At 41.3% G+C, this 18,102-nt stretch overlaps 1 protein-coding gene across 4 annotated transcripts in view; it reads left to right on the top strand.

The window, feature by feature from the left end:
• The window catches only part of LOC144829287 (THAP domain-containing protein 1 B-like), a 125,723-nt gene that overhangs the window by 65,049 nt on the left and 42,572 nt on the right, over positions 1-18,102 (top strand). For all 4 annotated transcript variants that reach the window (XM_078688248.1, XM_078688249.1, XM_078688250.1 and 1 more), the window contains 2 exons: positions 5,026-5,117; positions 5,693-5,900. In XM_078688248.1, the coding sequence (XP_078544374.1) occupies positions 5,038-5,117; positions 5,693-5,900 (288 nt within the window). In that variant the 5' untranslated portion in view covers positions 5,026-5,037. The remainder of the gene's footprint in view (positions 1-5,025; positions 5,118-5,692; positions 5,901-18,102) is intronic.

Raw genomic sequence — 18,102 nt, 5'->3', positions numbered from 1 at the left:
CTAGGGTCATATCCACAGTCCCCAACACAACATAGTTTAGGTAGGATTAGGCGGAGTTGCAAGGGGTTTAGATCCTCTCACAGGTCAAGTGTGCAACTCAGTTGTGTGGCTCTTTACCCCTTTGACAAAAAGTCTTGGTGTGGGCGGCAGACATGTCTCTACACATTTATTCTCTTGTTCTGGATACACGATTTACCTGCTAGTCATTGTAGTAGTTCAGGCTGTGCCTCAGATGAGGTCCGATTCCCCAACCGCCCGAAGTGGCCCTTCCTCTTCAGGAGCTGCTCCGCAAATTTAAAGAGTTTATTGGTGAGGCAGATATGCATGACTGTACTTGTCTAGGCCGGCTGCAGACTGGTATTCTGGTGTTGCAGTTAGGGCCTCCAGTCTGAATCCCTCGAGGTGGTGCTTTTCTAGCAGTTGTGGTCTCCAGGCCAATCAAGGCTTCCCACTTTGGTAGCGATGCAGCTTTCACTGACAGTGTCCGCTGTAGCAGCACTAGACTCTTACACCATGTGAAAATCGATGGGTGACACTGGATACTTGTTATAGTTCAGTCTTATCCAGGTTGCTCAAAAACTATGCAGAGTGAGAGAGAGAGAAAGAGAAACTTGTTTATTTAGACCATGGTCTTTTAAACAGTACAAAACAAAACACGATCAGGATCCAAAAAGTACGAACAGACAAATTCTAATACATCATAAATAGTTAACTATGCAGAGTGACTGGTGAAGGTTCCCTCCATGACGTAAGTCACTCCTGGCTTTGCTTATTCAACAAGTGTGTTTTCTCTGGGTACTCTTGACCCTGTTAACATGTTGGGCATCTCTTCCTGGACAGCCTTTCCTCCTGAAGGACTGGCACACTTTTCCCCCTCATTTTTCCCCTCTTTCAGCAGGTACTTCAAGCAGACCCTCAGCCTCTCCATCTGAAAGTGCAGACTGCAGGTGGTATCCCCTAAATGCTGAGAGACTGGCTGTCAGGCAGACACCAGCCCTGTTTGCAAATCAGCGCTCTCAGTTCCCTGCAGATCACTCACTTCCTTGTTCAAGAAGAAATTGACTGTGTGGTGGTGTGGGTCCCACTTGCATGCATATTTTTCATGATCCACTGCCCATGGTTTCTCAAATGGTTTTGGTTGGTTCTCTTTCAAAGGTTGTTCTCAATCTCTTCTCCAGACACAGCCTTTGTGCAAAGTAATAGTTCTCATAGCAGGTAATAGTGGGATGCCTCCAAGCAGCATTATCCAAAACATGGGCACATTAAAACTGAGATCTCTTCATTAGGCTGTCAGCAGCCTACTTGAGAAATATTTAGAGACAGACAAAAGTGTAGGCCCTACCTAAAAACATTTTTACTGTGAATAACAGAAACTGCTGTTCACCCCTCATACCTACGGTCCATAAACTGCCAATGCACAAGACAAATGAGCATCTCTTTGCTAACCAGTCCCTCATTGACTTTCTAAAGGTAGCACTTTCTCCATCCTCCCTCACTTATTATCTGGGTCTTCATCCTCCAGTCACAGGAATACAGGCAATACGATTACACTGTCTGTTTAAAGCTTTCCATATCCTCCATTGTGTGCCAAGTTAAAATCAGGGGCATCTAAAATGGACCCAGCTGGGTTCAGTACTCAAACAACACACAGTCCTACTACCACACGTGCTACACAGTCTGTACATACATGCGCTTGATGTGCAAATGAAACACCAGCACAAAGCTCTGGATTTCAGGTAACAGTGGACCGCTAGATTTATTTATTTTGGAGTTTTATATAGCGCTGGCAAGACCCGAGGGTATCAAAGTGCTTTACAACATGTAACAGAGAAGCAATCAAATATAAGAAGTGACCATAGTAGAGCATAGTGATTTGTGACGAGTAAAGTTCAAACGCATAGAGTGTTAAATCAGACGTAATGATCCGTGACGTGCACAGTTAAACATAAAGAGTAACCAATAGACTCCATGATTCGCAGCAACTCCAGATCGGTGAGGGGGAGTACCAGAGCGAACCGAGAGGTGAGCGAGATATCGGTCCTCTAAACAGAGTGAATGTATACTGCAGTGCACAGGATTCGATGTGGAGCGTCAGCTATCCATTCATAAGAGATCGGTTGAGGAAAAGGTCTTTGAGCTGGCTTTTGAATTTTGGAAAGGAGGGGTTAGTCCTGATATAAACTAGGATGGTGTTTCAAATTTTGGGCGCATTTACAGAGAAGGAGCGTGATGAGGCTTTATCTTTGTGAGTTTTTGGCGGGATGAGAAGTAGAGTGTTGGTACTCCTTAGATTCCTTGACTGACCAGCTTTGTTTAGTTTGGCGGCCAGGTATGCAGGTTTGCCGGTATGCAGGGCTTTGTGAGTGAGACAGGGTGTTCTGAAGCTGGCGCGCATTTCGGTTGGTATCCATCTTAGCTCTCTGCCAGCAGGAGTGATGTGATCATATTTTTTTACTCCAGTGACCATCCTGGCTGCTGCATTCAAAGTTGTTCTGAGAGGGGCAAGGTGGGATTTTGCTGTGCCTGTGAGGGTTGCGTTTCCGTAGTCCAAACTGGACAGAACCTAGGATTGGGTGGCTTGTATGAGGTAATTGGGGGGGATAAATGGCTTTATTTTGTTGAGCAGTTTTAGGTTGATGAACTCGCTCTTGGCAGTATTTTTGATGTGTTGAACCATGTCTAAATTAGGGTCCAGAGTGATTCCCAGTGATTTTACAGAGTCTGCTGGGATGAGGCTGCAGTTTAGAGTATCAATGGTTTTTAGCCATTCTGTGACTTGGGGGGGATCAGTGCTTTGTTGGATATGATGAGTATTTCTGTTTTGTCCTGGTTTAGTTTCAGGTAGTTGAGGGATAACCAGTGTTGGATTTCTTTCAGGGTGAGGTTTAGTCTTTGTATGTCTTTAATAGAGGAAGTTTCAAGGTAGATCTGGGTATCGTCTGCATATAGGTGGAAGGGGATGTTGGCGTTGTTGAATTACTTGGTAAGTGGCTCCATGTAGATATTGAATAGTGCCGGGGAAAGAACTGATCCTTGTGGAACCCCCTGTTTATGGAGAGTAAGTCTGATGTGTTGTTTTTAACCTTTATTCTTTGGGTACGGTTCTGCAGGAAGGAGGAGAACCACTGTATTACCACCATGTCTGCTCCAACCCTTTCCCGTAGTACATTAGGGAGCAGTTTGTGATCAACCATGTTAAAGGCTGCCGATAGGTCCAGGAGGATGAGTAGGCAGCATCGATCATTGACCATCAGTATTGACCATCTAGATGAGAGGAGCTGCGCGGTAGAGAAAAAAGTATAGTCACACAATAGATTCAAGTACACAGTCGCGGCCTTCGCCACTTCATGATACACATAGGGCATGGATAGTAGTTTCAATGCCTACTATAAGGACACACTTGGTGCACCCGTCAAAGTCACACAAACAGGTTCAGGACCTTGCATTGCGAGTGACAGGCCTAGGCCTATGTGGACACTCTTTTAGCGTGACAACGGAGCAAAACATTTGTCAGGATACCAGTTTAAAATGTGGTTGGATTGCATGCCTGTCAACATTGCAGGCTTGCTCACCATGCAGGGAATATATTCTCATCTTAACAGTGAAAAATCATGACAAATGGTAGAAGAACTCGAATGGCAATCTGGACCTGAGTCTCATTATGAAATGTCCTTGACCAAGAGTTTGGAAAATAAAGAATTTAGGTGTTCTAATCGATGAACACAATTCCATGAGTATCCATTTGGGCAATATAATAAAAAGTAGACTTAATGCGCCATCTCACTTAGGGAATGTTTTTTCTGATCCATTGAAAGGCCTCTAAGTTTGCTTGATGGTGAATTCCAGTCTGGATTATTCCAACTCGTACCCTGGTCATGATGCCGTGTGACATACATTTTTTGGCTGAGATGGTGGAACCACATTTCAGAATCTGGAAAACATTTCCTCTACTTAAAGGCTGATGGTCAAATAAAATTAATCTATTTCAGTTTATTGCATCTTTAACTCCGCAGGCAACCATATGCCAAGACCCTTTTCCCGCAAGGTACTAAGGATGATATTTTACTCCCTCTTTCTTATCATATGTCTTGTAAAGGCAGTCAGAGTGTTTAATAATCCAAGAATTTTGTGATGGATTTCATATAGATTACCTATTGCTCGGGCTCTCTGATTCTAAATTCAGGTTTGTGCTTCAAATTCTTCTGTTTAACTAATAGTTTGCATAGTGGCCTTTTCACTTGATGTAGTTTACAAGCCATAAGCATCTCATCAACTAGAGTTGTTTGTCATCTTCGTCACAGTTTTTCAGATTTTGTTTTCCTGTTCTTTGAACTACCTTGCTTCTCTGGATTGGGGATGATGTTGCTATTACATTGAGTGCTTTGAAATACCAATGAAGATGGAAAGGAGCAGTTACTTGCAATCCTTTTTCTGTTTCTCTGGTATCCTCATTATATTAAAAAAGACCAAAGCACCTGTTCAGAGAAGCCAGGAAAATGGCTAAGGAAATAGTGACCAACATTCTTAATATATAACAGCAGTCAAATTGAATTGAGAGCTATCGTACACAGTTGTCCATTAATGGAGCTTTGAGCTGTTTGCCGTCTTACGGTGTCACAATTGCTCTTCAGTGAAGCTTTTGTGCATCTACATCATTCCCTACCTTTGTTCTTTTAAAAAAGAATAAACCGATTTTGTTTCCTTACACTAGATTTGCAAACTATTTTTTAAATCCAGACTACACATTTTGTTAGACTAATCTGGCTTTAAATAGTCATTTGTTTCAAATATTTATTTAGAAGTTATTTTTCTCTTTGGGGAAAAAGTGTGCCCTCAGCACCAGTCGTAGAGCTATTCCATGGACGACACTTCCCATGATTAACTACTAGAATTACAAGTAAGTAGCTTCCATATCAGAATTGAGTTATACCATCCTCTTGAGTTCATTTTTGCTAACGCTATGGCAAAGGTTTTTTTGTAACGTCCTACAAACATCATTAACTCCTCTTTTCTCTTTTACCTTAGGGTAGACGTAAAATGCCAATGACCTGTGCTGCTTATGGATGTAATACAAAATTCTCTGCGGAGTCCAAACGGAAAGGAATAAGCTTTCACAAGTAATGTTATTTATATTTTTACTTTTCAACCTCCTCTTACATTGTCAAATGATATTTATTATCGCCCTGTATTATCATCCATATGGCCGTCTTATTCCTGAACCTCTGATTGCTTAAATGTCATTGCACAATATGTTCTGTCATTAGATAATCATGTGTGCTCTAAATACCAGGAATTGTGACTGGACAGAGCTGCTTTGGTTTTGTAAAGGTTGGCTATTGCACCAGAGCTTTAATAGATAAACACGTTAATTAGCAAGAGTCTTTGTAATGTAAAATAATATTAGATAATATTGTGTTAAAGACTGCAGAAAGTTTACCTTTTCTCGCTAAGAATTATGCTCGGTGGCTGCCATTAAGGTACATCCTTGCATGTAAAAGTGCGCCAAATAATGTTAATGACAGACCTAAATAAGAAGAAAGGGTTTGCTAGTGACGAGTGGCACTAAGCGAAGGCCCTTGGCTGAAATCATATGAATGCTAATAATGTATGACAATTTATTGTGTATTTGTTGCCTGCTTGAGCCGAGATTGGAATTTAATGCTTTAAACTTGATTGTCTTTTTAATTTGCAGATTTCCCTTATCCAATCCCATTTTGCTAAAAAAGTGGCAACTTGCTGTGAGGCGGGCTTCTGTCACTGGAGCATTGTGGACACCAACACGTCACCACTGCCTGTGCAGCCTGCACTTTCAGGAACACTGTTTTGAAATTGCAGGTTTGATCAGAAGACTGAGAGAGGGAGCTGTACCAAGCGTTTTTCATTTCCCAAGAAGTGCAAAGGTTGGTTTTTATATTAAATTTGAAACCTGAAATATAGACAACCGTATTTGGATATGTGGTTTGGTTTTATGGGACATGTTGGATTACATATCACAGCAGTGCAGTGTGTTGCACTAGCTAGGATGGCAAAGACACATTTCTACTGATTTTTGTTGTTGTTTTTTTAAAGGACTGTCCGGATTAGACAAAACCATCTGCAATTCATCTCAGATGGATAGACAGTGTTTATAGATCCTCCTAAGCTACTTGTGACTAGTCTTCTCTGAGTTGGGAATCACATAAAACGTACTGGAGCAGCTAGTGCAACACACAGATTTGAAAGAACCAGTTTGCTGCCTCTTGGGATATTAAAGGCCCACTTTTGAATAAAGTTCTGCACCTTCATGCCTTCTCAGTAGTTTCTCTCACTTCAGCAGTCTGGTAAACAAAATCAGAGACAAGATGGACACAGTGATATCTCTAGCTAGAGCAGAATTACTTTGAGGATCTGTACCCCAAATGCTTTCTCTAGTCCTTCAGTGAAAACTCTAGATTTATAGTATCTTCTGTCACAATGTTAGACCAAGACTCTCAATCCTCAGCCAATATCTGGGACTGGCTCCTCAGAGCGGACCAGACATTTAATTGAGTCATTACTATAGCCTTAGAGCTCACCGTATCGGGCTCTACTGGCCATTAAAGGCCCGCTCATCGTTAAAGGCCTGAGCCAAAGGCGAGGGCCTTTAACAAGGGAGCTGGCCCTTAATGGCCGTTTGAGCCCACTACGGAGGGCTCTAAGACTATTGGAAAATTCCGGCTTTAAGAAGCAGAATGTTCTAATTTGTTAAACAAAAGCCTCACTGAACCCGAGACGCTTAAACTCCCCATGAGCTAGATGAGTCCTTTCTTCACAGTTGTTGATGGGCAAAAATACTGAAATGTTTATGCTTCAGGCTTATACCAGCCATTAGAAGCCCAGAGCACTCTATTGTATTTAATGGAGCGCTCAACATTCCAATTTTCTAATTAACAAAATAGCCTTCCAGGAGGCTACCTTACATTATGCTATGAATTCTGCTTTGTATAGCACACAATATGCCATTAAAATGGTCCTGTTGTTGTATTGGATGTCCTACTGTACCTTTGCAAATGACTGCGAGGTTGTCACCACTGACTAGAGTGGGATTTGTCCTTTGCTTATGTTTCAGGAATTGTGCTCCGGTCTGCCTCCAAGATTGTGCAGTTTAACTTGTGTTCTATGAGGTTAGGCATTGGTTTCCCATGAAAAATGTCAATCTGTAGTCATACTAATTGGTTGGGTATCAATTCATTGAGTTGTGGTTATATGCTTTGGTGCTGGAGTCAAGGGGCTTTATTGATTAATTAACCTAATTCTCCTAATTCCCGTGCCACTCCCGTTGCTGGAGATTGTGTTTCTGGATTATGTGGCCTGTCTGATAGGACGTGTGTGTGTGTGATGTTCAGTGATGTGTTCTTTCTGTTTGTGATGATGATTTCTACTTAGTGTTTAATTCTGTTGTTTTTAGTTGTTTAGTGAATAAGTGCATGTAGGATTTGCTGTCTAAAACATTTTCATGACTTTGGCTGTGTTGTATCATAATGTCTCCAGAAAATAGTGATGTGATAGACTGGAATGTGACATACCTATGCTGTTTAAAATGTGTGTGAAATTCCTTTTGTAATATGTCATCCAGAGTTAAGTTAGGACAAACTATTATGTTCTATCGTGTTTTCTGTGTGTTATATTTCGATACCTAGTGTTAATGGAAAGTCAGTAGTATAGTACATATATGCTTTGTTGGAAGTTGTAGCAATGCTCTATCCAATTTGTTCTCTGTTTTTTTGTAGCTGAGAGCTGTATCTTGGTGACTGGTGCTGTTAGGACTACCGTAATGTGTGCAGAGAATAGATTGTGGTAGTACCTTGCATCTTTCATTTCCTTTTTCCAATTTCTTTTATCATTATAAAATCCATCAATTAATTTTATATATATGGAGCTGAATAAAATCTAAGTTACACCGATTTTGTGGTCCGTACTCCATATTTGCGCAGTAGGAAAGAGGCTGCGAGAGGAGAATTGCTGCATACAAGTAACCGGTTCGGAATCCTCCAGTTAATTACGGCCCCCCTCCGACATTGGGCAGTGGCCGCCATCAAAGGTTCCTGATTTGGGCTCAAGTCACATGTTCTTAATCCAGGAGGATTTTTGGCGTCCGGCCCCCCAGCAAGGAAGCAGTGAACACGCTACAGCCACAGTAAAGGTAGGCGAAAGCGAGTTGAAGGGCCCGTAGGGCGCAATTACCTTGTGGAAGTGTTTGGGTTAATCATCAAACAGCTGGGTACGGAGGTGTGTGGAAGCACGAAGGTAGCGGGGAAACTGTTCACACCGACATTGTTTCCAAACCAGCAGTATACACAACAAAGCTCACTAGCAACACAATGTCAGCCGGCGCGCAAAGAGAGAGAGAGGAAGCGGTGGCGGATATGTTTAATGACAGTAGAACGCCGACACAGGACTTCAACATCCACAATGCACCATCAAATTCACGTAATACCAGCCTCCGGGACAATGTAAAGCAATTAGAGAGGCTGATGAGAAGTGAACAGGGCAAATGGTGCGAGGGGGGAGTCCCTCCAGCTGCATCTTCACGTGTGGAGAGTCCCACGAGGACTACGCACCCTACTGGCCCCCAGCTATGAAAAACTGGATAAATTAATGATGAAAGAATAGGTAGAAACAAATTTAGAATCTTCCAAGAAACTTATGATTGTTCTAGTCAAATATGCAGAAACAGACCGTGCCAAAATCCAAACTGAAATAGACGACCTTAATGCTGAACTAAATACAATGGGGCAGCACAATGAGCTCAAAAAATTAAAAGAAGAAATGGTGAAACGTTTAAAAAAAGGCAAAGAAAAAATAAGGGAAAGAAGCATATTAATTCCACCATGACTGCATGGACTACGAATGCAGCCGCGTATTCACATTTGCCAAGAAGTATGACAAACTAAAATTATCCAAGTATGGCGGGACATCACAGGGGCCCTCAGCTGGTCAAGCAGAACCTGAAAGATTACCAGAGGCAGTATCCAATTCAGACCTAACCTCGGGTCGGGAAAGTGATACTGAGTCGGAGGCCTTTATCCCAGGCAATGAAGCAAGTACCAGCGAATATCTCTTTGGCAGATGAGGTAGATTTTTTATGCCTCGAGTGCAGGGACACCCTGCGCCCAAGAAACGGGAACAGACAAGTAGGAACTCAACCATCAAACGAAGGGAGAGAAGGCAAGCCAAGCAGCGACCTACAGCAGCAAAAACCGCAACAGAAGAGACAACCAAGGCGCAACTGGAGATGATGAATAAAACGCAAATATACAGCAGCCAAACCATCATTAATCTAACTGATGTCATTCTTAATGAGGCAGAGAAACAGCTTTTAGGTTTTGGTTTATCATACTGCCCCGAGAGTTCCTTTAATTATGCAGTTACAAGGATGGATTTATTTAAAAGAGTCCGAAAGCTAAAACTTAAAAAATACTTTCTTCTAATCGAGCAGAACCACAGCAAAAAACAAGCCTTGGACAGTCATCCAACCTGTTCCCCATCGTTAAATCTAATATCAACTGACATGACAACCCTGCAAATATTGCGTGACCTAGCCAATGAAAGTGACACCCTGTCACAAAATAGAGGACAGGAGAACAGTGAATCTGTACATCAGAAGAGTAAAACTCCATTCATACCTCACTCAACATTCAATCCAATTACCCTCAGGGACTCGATTGACATATTTAACGAACAGGTTACTAAAAGCATTAAACAATTGAACTACGCTGTAAATAACAAAACGAAAGCCAAGATTGACAAAAGCACACTTCAATATCACCAATTGATGAGTAAACTAATCAAAAATAATGACATCATCATTCGGAACTCTGATAAAGTGGGGAATATTGTACTATGGAGTAAAAAAAGATTATATTGATGAGGCAATGACACATCTAAGGGACAGAGAGTGCTATCTGCATTGTTACGACCAAAACCTCAAAAATATGTACAATTATGGAATGAAGCTTATAGCTTGGAAGAACGCAGGACTCTTGACACTGGATGAATACAAATACATGACAAATGATAATCCCGTGACTCCAGTAATGTATTTTATGCCCAAGGTGCATAAAAAAAACCTGACACCCCCAGGCCGGCCAATCATATCAGCCTGCAATAGTCTGCTAGAAAAGACCTCATGTTATGTGGATTTTTTCTTCAAAGCCACGTACACGGACTGCCCTCATACATTCATGATACAGGGGACTTCCTTTCTAAAATTCAAGATATTGTCTGGCAAGACGACCACCTGTTAATCACGTTGGATGTTACATCCCTGTATGCCTCCATCAAACACCAAGATGGACTAAGGGCTTTAAGACATTATCTAGCACGTAGGGGTCCAGACTTCGAACAACACAGTGACATGCTGGTCAATATGGTTGAATTCTGCCTAAACAATAATGTCTTTTTGTTTGAAAACTCTTTGTGCCAACAACAACGTGGTGTTGCTATGGGGGCCAGCTTCTCCCCCAGCTATGCATGCATGCATATGGGATGGCGGGAGGAGCTGGTCCTCCATAAAGAATACAATATGCAAATGACCAACAGTGTTATAAAATGGGTCAGATATATAGATGACTTATTTGTAATGCTGGAGAGGGGCTAACAATGAGGCTGAATCATTTATACAGAAACTGAATGACAATAATTTAAACCTTAATTTCACTGCAGATATCAATCCAATATCGGTGAACTTTTTGGATGTACAGGTTTACATTAAGGAAGGGCAGTTACACACCACACTAGATAGGAAACCTACTGCAGGTAACTCAGTACTGCACGCCAGCAGCGTGCATCCCAACCACCTAATTCAAAGTATACCTTTTGGGAAGATGCTGCGGCTGAAGCACATATGCAGTAACAAAGAAGATTTGAGACAGGCACAAACAGCCAGCTGGAATAGATTCTTGGCACGGGGATATTCACCGAGCTGCATTGACACTGCCATTCGAAAAAGCAATGAACTATGCAGGGAAACCCTCCTTAGCAATAAAGTTAGACCCAATCGATCTGATACAGGAGAAGATTATATATTCAGGTTAATCTTTGGGTTCAGCAAACAGGGTAGAACCATCAAAAACCTGATCAATAAAAATTGGCCCATTGTCTTGGGAGATCCGGTCATTGGTCATCTCCTCCCCAAAAAAGCTGCCATAACATTTAGCAGGGCACACTCCATGAGGGACACGTTGGTGAGAAATGATTTAGAGTATTCAATCAAAGGCACTAGGCTTAGTCAACGTAAGGGTTTCTATAAATGTAAATCTTGTAAGGCATGCCAACATGACATTAACACTTCTGCCTTCAAGACACCATTTAATTAAATAGAAATCCCTATCACCAAGGCTTTGTCATGCTATCTATGTGCTGGAGTGCCCCTGTGGGCTCAGATATGTAGGTAGTACCATACTACAGGGACACAAGAGGGTACTCCAGCACATAAGGGCAATCAAGAACCGTGATCTGGCATATCCGCTAGCCCGTCATTTCGAAGATAGCCATGATGCAGACCCCACCTTGCTGAAGTATTTCATAATTGACAGCGTCCCTTTTAGAAAGAGGGGAGGTGACCGAGTCAAAGCCCTTAGGCAATTGGAAACGAAATACATCCTTAATCTCCACACAAAGCATAGGGGGGGCCTTAATCAAACAAGAAGATTTATATACCTGTCTTTAGAATAAAACTAGGCAGTCCATCAGTAGTAGGATGCTAATAGAAACTAGAACCAATATTATACTGAACCATTAGTCAATATAGAAAAAACACTACAGAACATTGTGTCAAAAATTTTCATCGCCGCTTCCAGTCCTTTTTTAAATTCACACATAGTTTTAGATACTTGTTTTAGGATTACACATTATAAGTGTTTGTGTTTTGTTGCACTTAGCACTTTATTTATCTTGTATTTTGCACCAACATTATATTATATATATATATATATATATATGGAGAAGTGTGGCTCAGGGGTTAGAGGCAGCAGACCCGGGAGCTGAGATCGGTCCTGGACCAGGGTTCAATTCCCCGCCTCGGCGGGGTCTTGGGCTAAAAATTCCACAGACTCGATAATTCTCGCCCCGGTGCCTCCTCGACTCACGGGTTCACACTCTGCGACTCTGGGCAATAGCTTGCTTAATCTCCACAACGGCCCCTCGCGGCGGGATGCCTGACTTTCACCTTGTGGATACCCTGCTATCTCACAGGGGAATACCAGGAAGGGTTCCCTAAGCAAGCGCCGGGAAACCCACTGCGGGTAGCTGTGCGCTATATAAGCTCAACTACATTTACATTTACATTTACATTCCCAGTTGAACTGTTTACAAACCAGACTAGTATATTCTTTAGTACTGTATGAGCACTAGCACTTTGTTTCTCTGTGGAATCCAGTAGACTAAAGGTATTTAAACCTGGATGCTGTCCAACACTCTGTAAAAATGCAATGTTTTAATCTTATTTATCATTATGAGATTTTACAATTGCTTTTACAAATCTAGTTTTTACAGTACTAGATTTGTTTGATTTTAAAACGCTTGATGCTAACAACAATTTATAGTTGTACAATATTTATCCTGATATTTAGCTGTCCAAATGATGTATGTAACCATGAATTATAAATCCATGTACTACTAAGCATTTTTTCTATGTCTATGTAAACAAAGCTAGGTACATGGCACTTTAAGAAAATTCTCAAAAACTGCATTTAATGGTACCTCCTGTGCTAGCGCGTCATGTGATCAAGATCCTTAGGGATCGAAATGCGTCAAGCTGTTGGAGTTGTTTGTGGAGCTGAATAAAATCTAAGCTACATCGATTTTTGTGGTCCGCACTCCATATTTGCGCAGTAGGAAAAGAGGCTGCAAGAGGAGAATTGCTGCATATATATATATATATATATATATATATATATATATATATTCACTGAAAAAACCATAGGTTTCAGGCCTTATATAGTTAGGAATTAGCATATAAAAAACCTTTGAAATTCAATGAAAAAACCATAGGTTTCAGGCCTTATATAGTTAGGAATTAGCAATTAAAAAACCTTTGAAATTCACTCAATAAACTATAAGTTTTAGGGGTGTTATAGTTAGCTGGACATTTCACTCATACAAAACCATTGAAATTGCTCCTATATAGTTAGTTGGACTAACTATATTTCGCGCATCCGCAATCCACTGCTCACATATTACATCATTCATGACATGGTCAGTGACATCACTGATGAAAACATGCCGAAACTTTCAGGGAAGGAGCGCAGCGGAGCTGGCCAAAATTTTGGAAAATTTCACACAAATTCCTCAACCGGCGCCAGAGTTATTCCCAATAGAATGTTGCGGATTTCCTATGGAAAACAATCCTAACTATATATACCTACTGGCTATCGCCAGTATGTAATATATATATATATATATATATATATATATATATATATATATATATATATATATATATATATATATATATATATATATATATATATAACTAGCATCAAATATGGATATGTATCTGATTTACTATGTCTGAACTATTAGCCCATTCAGGGCGTTATTGTGGGGAGATTAAGGAATGTACCCAGAAGTGGCTATGCCCATCCAGGGCTAGATAATGTAGGAAAATAAGGGGATTGTAATAGCTGTCCTTAACCTGCTGGCATATGATATGCATTGAGTAGTTTAGCGATATTTATCGCGTTTCTCACACAGATTTGCACATCTCAATATGGTGATGTGTTGAATTTGGAATTGTTAGTCCATTTTTTATGTTCGTTATAGTAGACCATGTGATGCAAAAAAAATGTGGGCAAGACATTGGTCAGCGCTCTGGTCCTATCAGCATTGGATTACTGCAATGGCTTGTTTGCTAATGCTCAAGTCAGGATTATCAAGAAAATGCAGACAATCCAAAATGCAGCAGCCAGACTTCTCCTTAACATCCCTAAATTCAAGCCTATAGCTGAGACCTTAAGGAGTCTCCATTGGCTTCCTGTTAAGAATAGAATTAAATTTAAAACACTGTGCATCGTCTACAAGTCATTACATCATCAAGCGCCTCAATTTTTGAGCGACCATCTTGTCCCATATATTCCCACTCGGACACTACGATCAGCAAGACAGAATGACTTGGTAGTGCCACGGACTAGGCTGGTCAACTGGGGAGACAGACGTTTCCTAGTTGCTGCCCCAAAACTATGGAATACACTCCCGCAAACCATAAGATCCAGCCCAAATCTCATGTCCTTTAGGAAGAAACTGAAGACATGGCTATTTGACCTCTGAAAGACAAGGCTATATGACCTCTGAAAATTCCATAAGATCATTCAGGAAAGTAATAAAGTACAGCGCCGAGACGCCTGCGGGCAATTGTTCGCGCTTAATAAATGTTAAAAATAAATAAATAAATAAATGCATATATAAACACGAACAAACATGGCGCCAATCGTTGAACAAATTGACAAAGGCTAAACGCCGAAACACGCCTTTGATGTGCTAGAGGTTTTTAATAAACTCTTGAAAACCACCGCCGTGAGTGCGGCGTATCTGTACAGGTGGAGTCCTGGAGGATGTTTGGAGCCGAATATATATATATATATATATATATATATATATATATATATATATATATATATATATATATATATATATATATCTTTCGATTCCCAGGGGGAAATAAAACGCACTCACCCGTTTCAATAGTTTGACAGCGGTTTATTCAGCAACCAATACCCAACGCGTTTCGCTTTCTTCAAAAGCTTGTTCACGGGATGTCGAGCAGGTTTCTAAGTCCTCCTTTTAAACACAGCGTCATGTGGTTTCCTGTTTTCGCTGTTAATGCATTCTGGTTAATGCAGTGTCCACTGCATTATTGTCACCAGTCCGCTTGTTTATATTTTCATTTTAGTAAACCAGGAAAGAGGGAGGAGGGGGGTGAGGGATAGTGTTTGTTCTGCAGACAATTTTTAGCTCTTAGGTGAGTTTTTAGTATTTCTTTGCAAATATTTCTTTCTGATTAACACTTGCAATATGATGGTGTTACCTCATTATTCACCAAACAGGGTGTGATTTTTCAGGTTAATTTCCTGATGGTTGTAAAATGGATTGCCCTCTGGTGGGCATGTTCCATGTTAGTCAGAATTCCTTTGTAATTACCATTTTCACAATTAGAGATGTACATAGAGTTCTTCCGTCAGGTTGAGACCTCTGGGCTCCAGGGTTCTGAAATTTATGATGTGTTTCGACTCCTTGCGGCGTAGAATTTTCTGGCGATCGCCACCCCTTTCTGACTGTGGGACTTGTTCTATGGCACAGTATTTCAAGAGTTCCCAGTTGCTTCCATGTGCCTGTTCCATATGTTTCGCCACTGCATACGATCGGTCTTTGTTCGTTATTGCTCTTGTGTGTTCAAGTATTCGCTTTTTGGCCTCGAAGGTTGTGCTCCCTATATATCTTCGTTTGCAGGGGCATTCAATCAGATAAACCACATGAGTGCTCTTACATGTCAAATGTTGTGGTATTGTCCATTTCGTGCCCTTCCTGATTTCTATTTCTTTCGTGGCCTGTGCGATTTTGCATACTTTGCAGTGTCTGCATGGAAAAAATCCCTTTCGTTGCAGCCAATCAGTTTTCGGTGTTTCCTTGTAGTGTCTGTTAACCAGACAGTCTCCCAGATTTCTCGTACGCCTGTAAGTGATGTTTGGGTGATCGCCTATAATTCGTGTTAGAGTGGGGTCTGATTTTAGTATTGGCCAATGTTTTTGTATGATTTTCGTCAGTTTATTGTTTTCAGCACTGTGGGTGGTGATCAGCCGGATAACATCAGTCTTCGTTGGTTGAGTCTCTTGTTTGTATAAGATCTTTTTCCGATCTTGTGTCGTTGTTCTTTTTAGACCTTTTTCCACTGCTGCATTGGGGTATGCCCTTGCTTTGAATCTAGTCACTGCATTTGCACTGTGTTTTTCAAATTCCTCATCGTCTGAGCAGTTTCTTCTGAAGCGCAAGAATTCCCCATATGGGATGCTCCATTTTAGTTTGGTGTTGTGGATGCTCTCTCCATGGAGGATTGCGTTGGTAGCTGTTTGTTTTCGATGCAAGGTAGTTTGTATACTCCCGTTTTTGATGTAAATTTCTGTGTCCAGAAATGTTACCCTCTCTGTGCTGATTACCATTGTAAATTTCAAATTTGTATTCGTGTTGTTCAGTTTGTCGAAGTATGTTAGAAAATCTTCCTCTGAACCGTCCCAGATGATTAGTAGGTCGTCGATGAATCGAAGCCACAAGATTATCTTTTTGCTCCATTGGTAGTTGTTTGTGTGCCACGCCAAATGCTGTTCAAACCATCCCATCGTGAGGTTCGCGTTGTTGGGCGAAAAAGAAAAGCCCATGGCACAACCTTTTGTCTGTTTGTATATTTTTTTGTGGAACAAGAAGATGTTTTGGGTCAGACAGAGTAGAATCATTTCATTTAGCATAGCATTATGCTCTTTGTATTGAATGTTCCGTTTAGCTAGAAAGAAATTACAGGCCTGTAAACCTACGTGGTGTTCTATATTTGTATAAAGTGACACCACGTCCATCGTGATAAGTAGATAAGTTGTTGACCAAGTTACAGATGGAAGATGGAATGCATACTTCAATATCTCCCTGAAGAGGACCAGAAAAGGCACAATAGCTCGTCCAAAATGGAAAACCTGTATCTAATTCTTCTATTAGATATGCTCCTGATGCTGCTGACACTGCAGCGACAGAAGTTAACACCAGCATTCTCTTACGTCCACATGCCTGGCTTAGGATTTCAGGTTTTAAACCAGAAGTCCAGCAGTCTATTTTAAATACCCTCTTTGACAAGCAACATCTTTTCGGACCTCAAGTGGATGAGGCTTTACAAAAGATGAAAAAAGACACAAAATGTGCGAAATCCATGGGAGTGTTTCAGTCTCCATCAAGCAGAGGCTCCTTTCACCCCTCATATGAGGAAGTGTCAGGGTCTGAGGATGTATTTTTGGACCCTCTCCTATAAAATAAGTCCAACACGCAACCCTCTTCCTCTAGAGGCTTCTATAGAGGAGGGTACAGAGGAATCCATTGTAAAGGTAGGGGTATGAGCACACCAACACATAACTCTCCTTCCCCCGATAAGCAGTGAGTTGCCTACACTTTTCCCAGATCATTTAACACCTGTCGGGGGAAGCCTTCAATAATTTCTCCCCATTTGGCAATCCATACCATCAGACAGATGAGTGTTTGACATAATCCGACATTGTTATTGCCTGGAGCTCACCAGCAATCCTCCCAATATTCCATCTCACACTCACAAACTCTCGTCATAGCGCCTACAGCTCCTCGAACAAAAAGTACAAGCTCTTTTAACAAAAAGGGCAATAGGACCAGTTCCATTACAGTACCAAGGTCTCTGTACTTTGTAATCCCCAAAAAGGCTGGCTCCTTAAGACCAATTTTGGATCTAAGCACGTTAAATCTGTACACACTGTCGGATCATTACCATTTGGTCACGCTTAAAGAAGTGCTTCCGCTGCTACAACAAAGCAATTTTATGTCCACCCTCGACTTAAAAGACGCATACTTTCACATTCTAGTTCACCCAGCACATCTCTAATAGGTCTAGCAGAAGTGGCAGCACATCTAAGAAAACAACAGATTCATGTCTTCCCATGCCTACACAACTGGCTCATCAAAGCCAGCATACACCAAACCTGTTTACAACACACCCAGACTACATTAGACCTACTCCACTAATTGGGTTTCATGGCTAATGCACAGAAGTTTCATCTTCGGCCTTCACAAAATGCAGTTGTATCTGGGAGCGACTCTCAACACCTGCACAGCTCTAGCCTCTCCCCAGGCGGCCAGAATTCGAAATATTCAAACTCTGCTACTACAGTTTCAGACCAGACCAATCAATACTTAGCAGTCAGCACTTTCATGCAACTGTAGGAATTATGGCATCATGCATTGTAATAGTGCCTCATGCAAGGTTACACATGCGTCCTCTACAAGAGTGTTTAGCACGTCAGTGGTATCCGTCTCGGGGTCAATTAACAAATGTAGTGTTGATAGACCATTTGGCTTTGGGGAATT

Source organism: Lissotriton helveticus, chromosome 4_1 (genome assembly GCF_964261635.1).
Source record: "Lissotriton helveticus chromosome 4_1, aLisHel1.1, whole genome shotgun sequence".
In the NCBI taxonomy this organism is placed as follows: Eukaryota; Metazoa; Chordata; class Amphibia; order Caudata; family Salamandridae; genus Lissotriton; species Lissotriton helveticus.
Note: the sequence above shows the minus strand (reverse complement) of the source record. Positions and strands in the feature narration are given on the sequence as shown.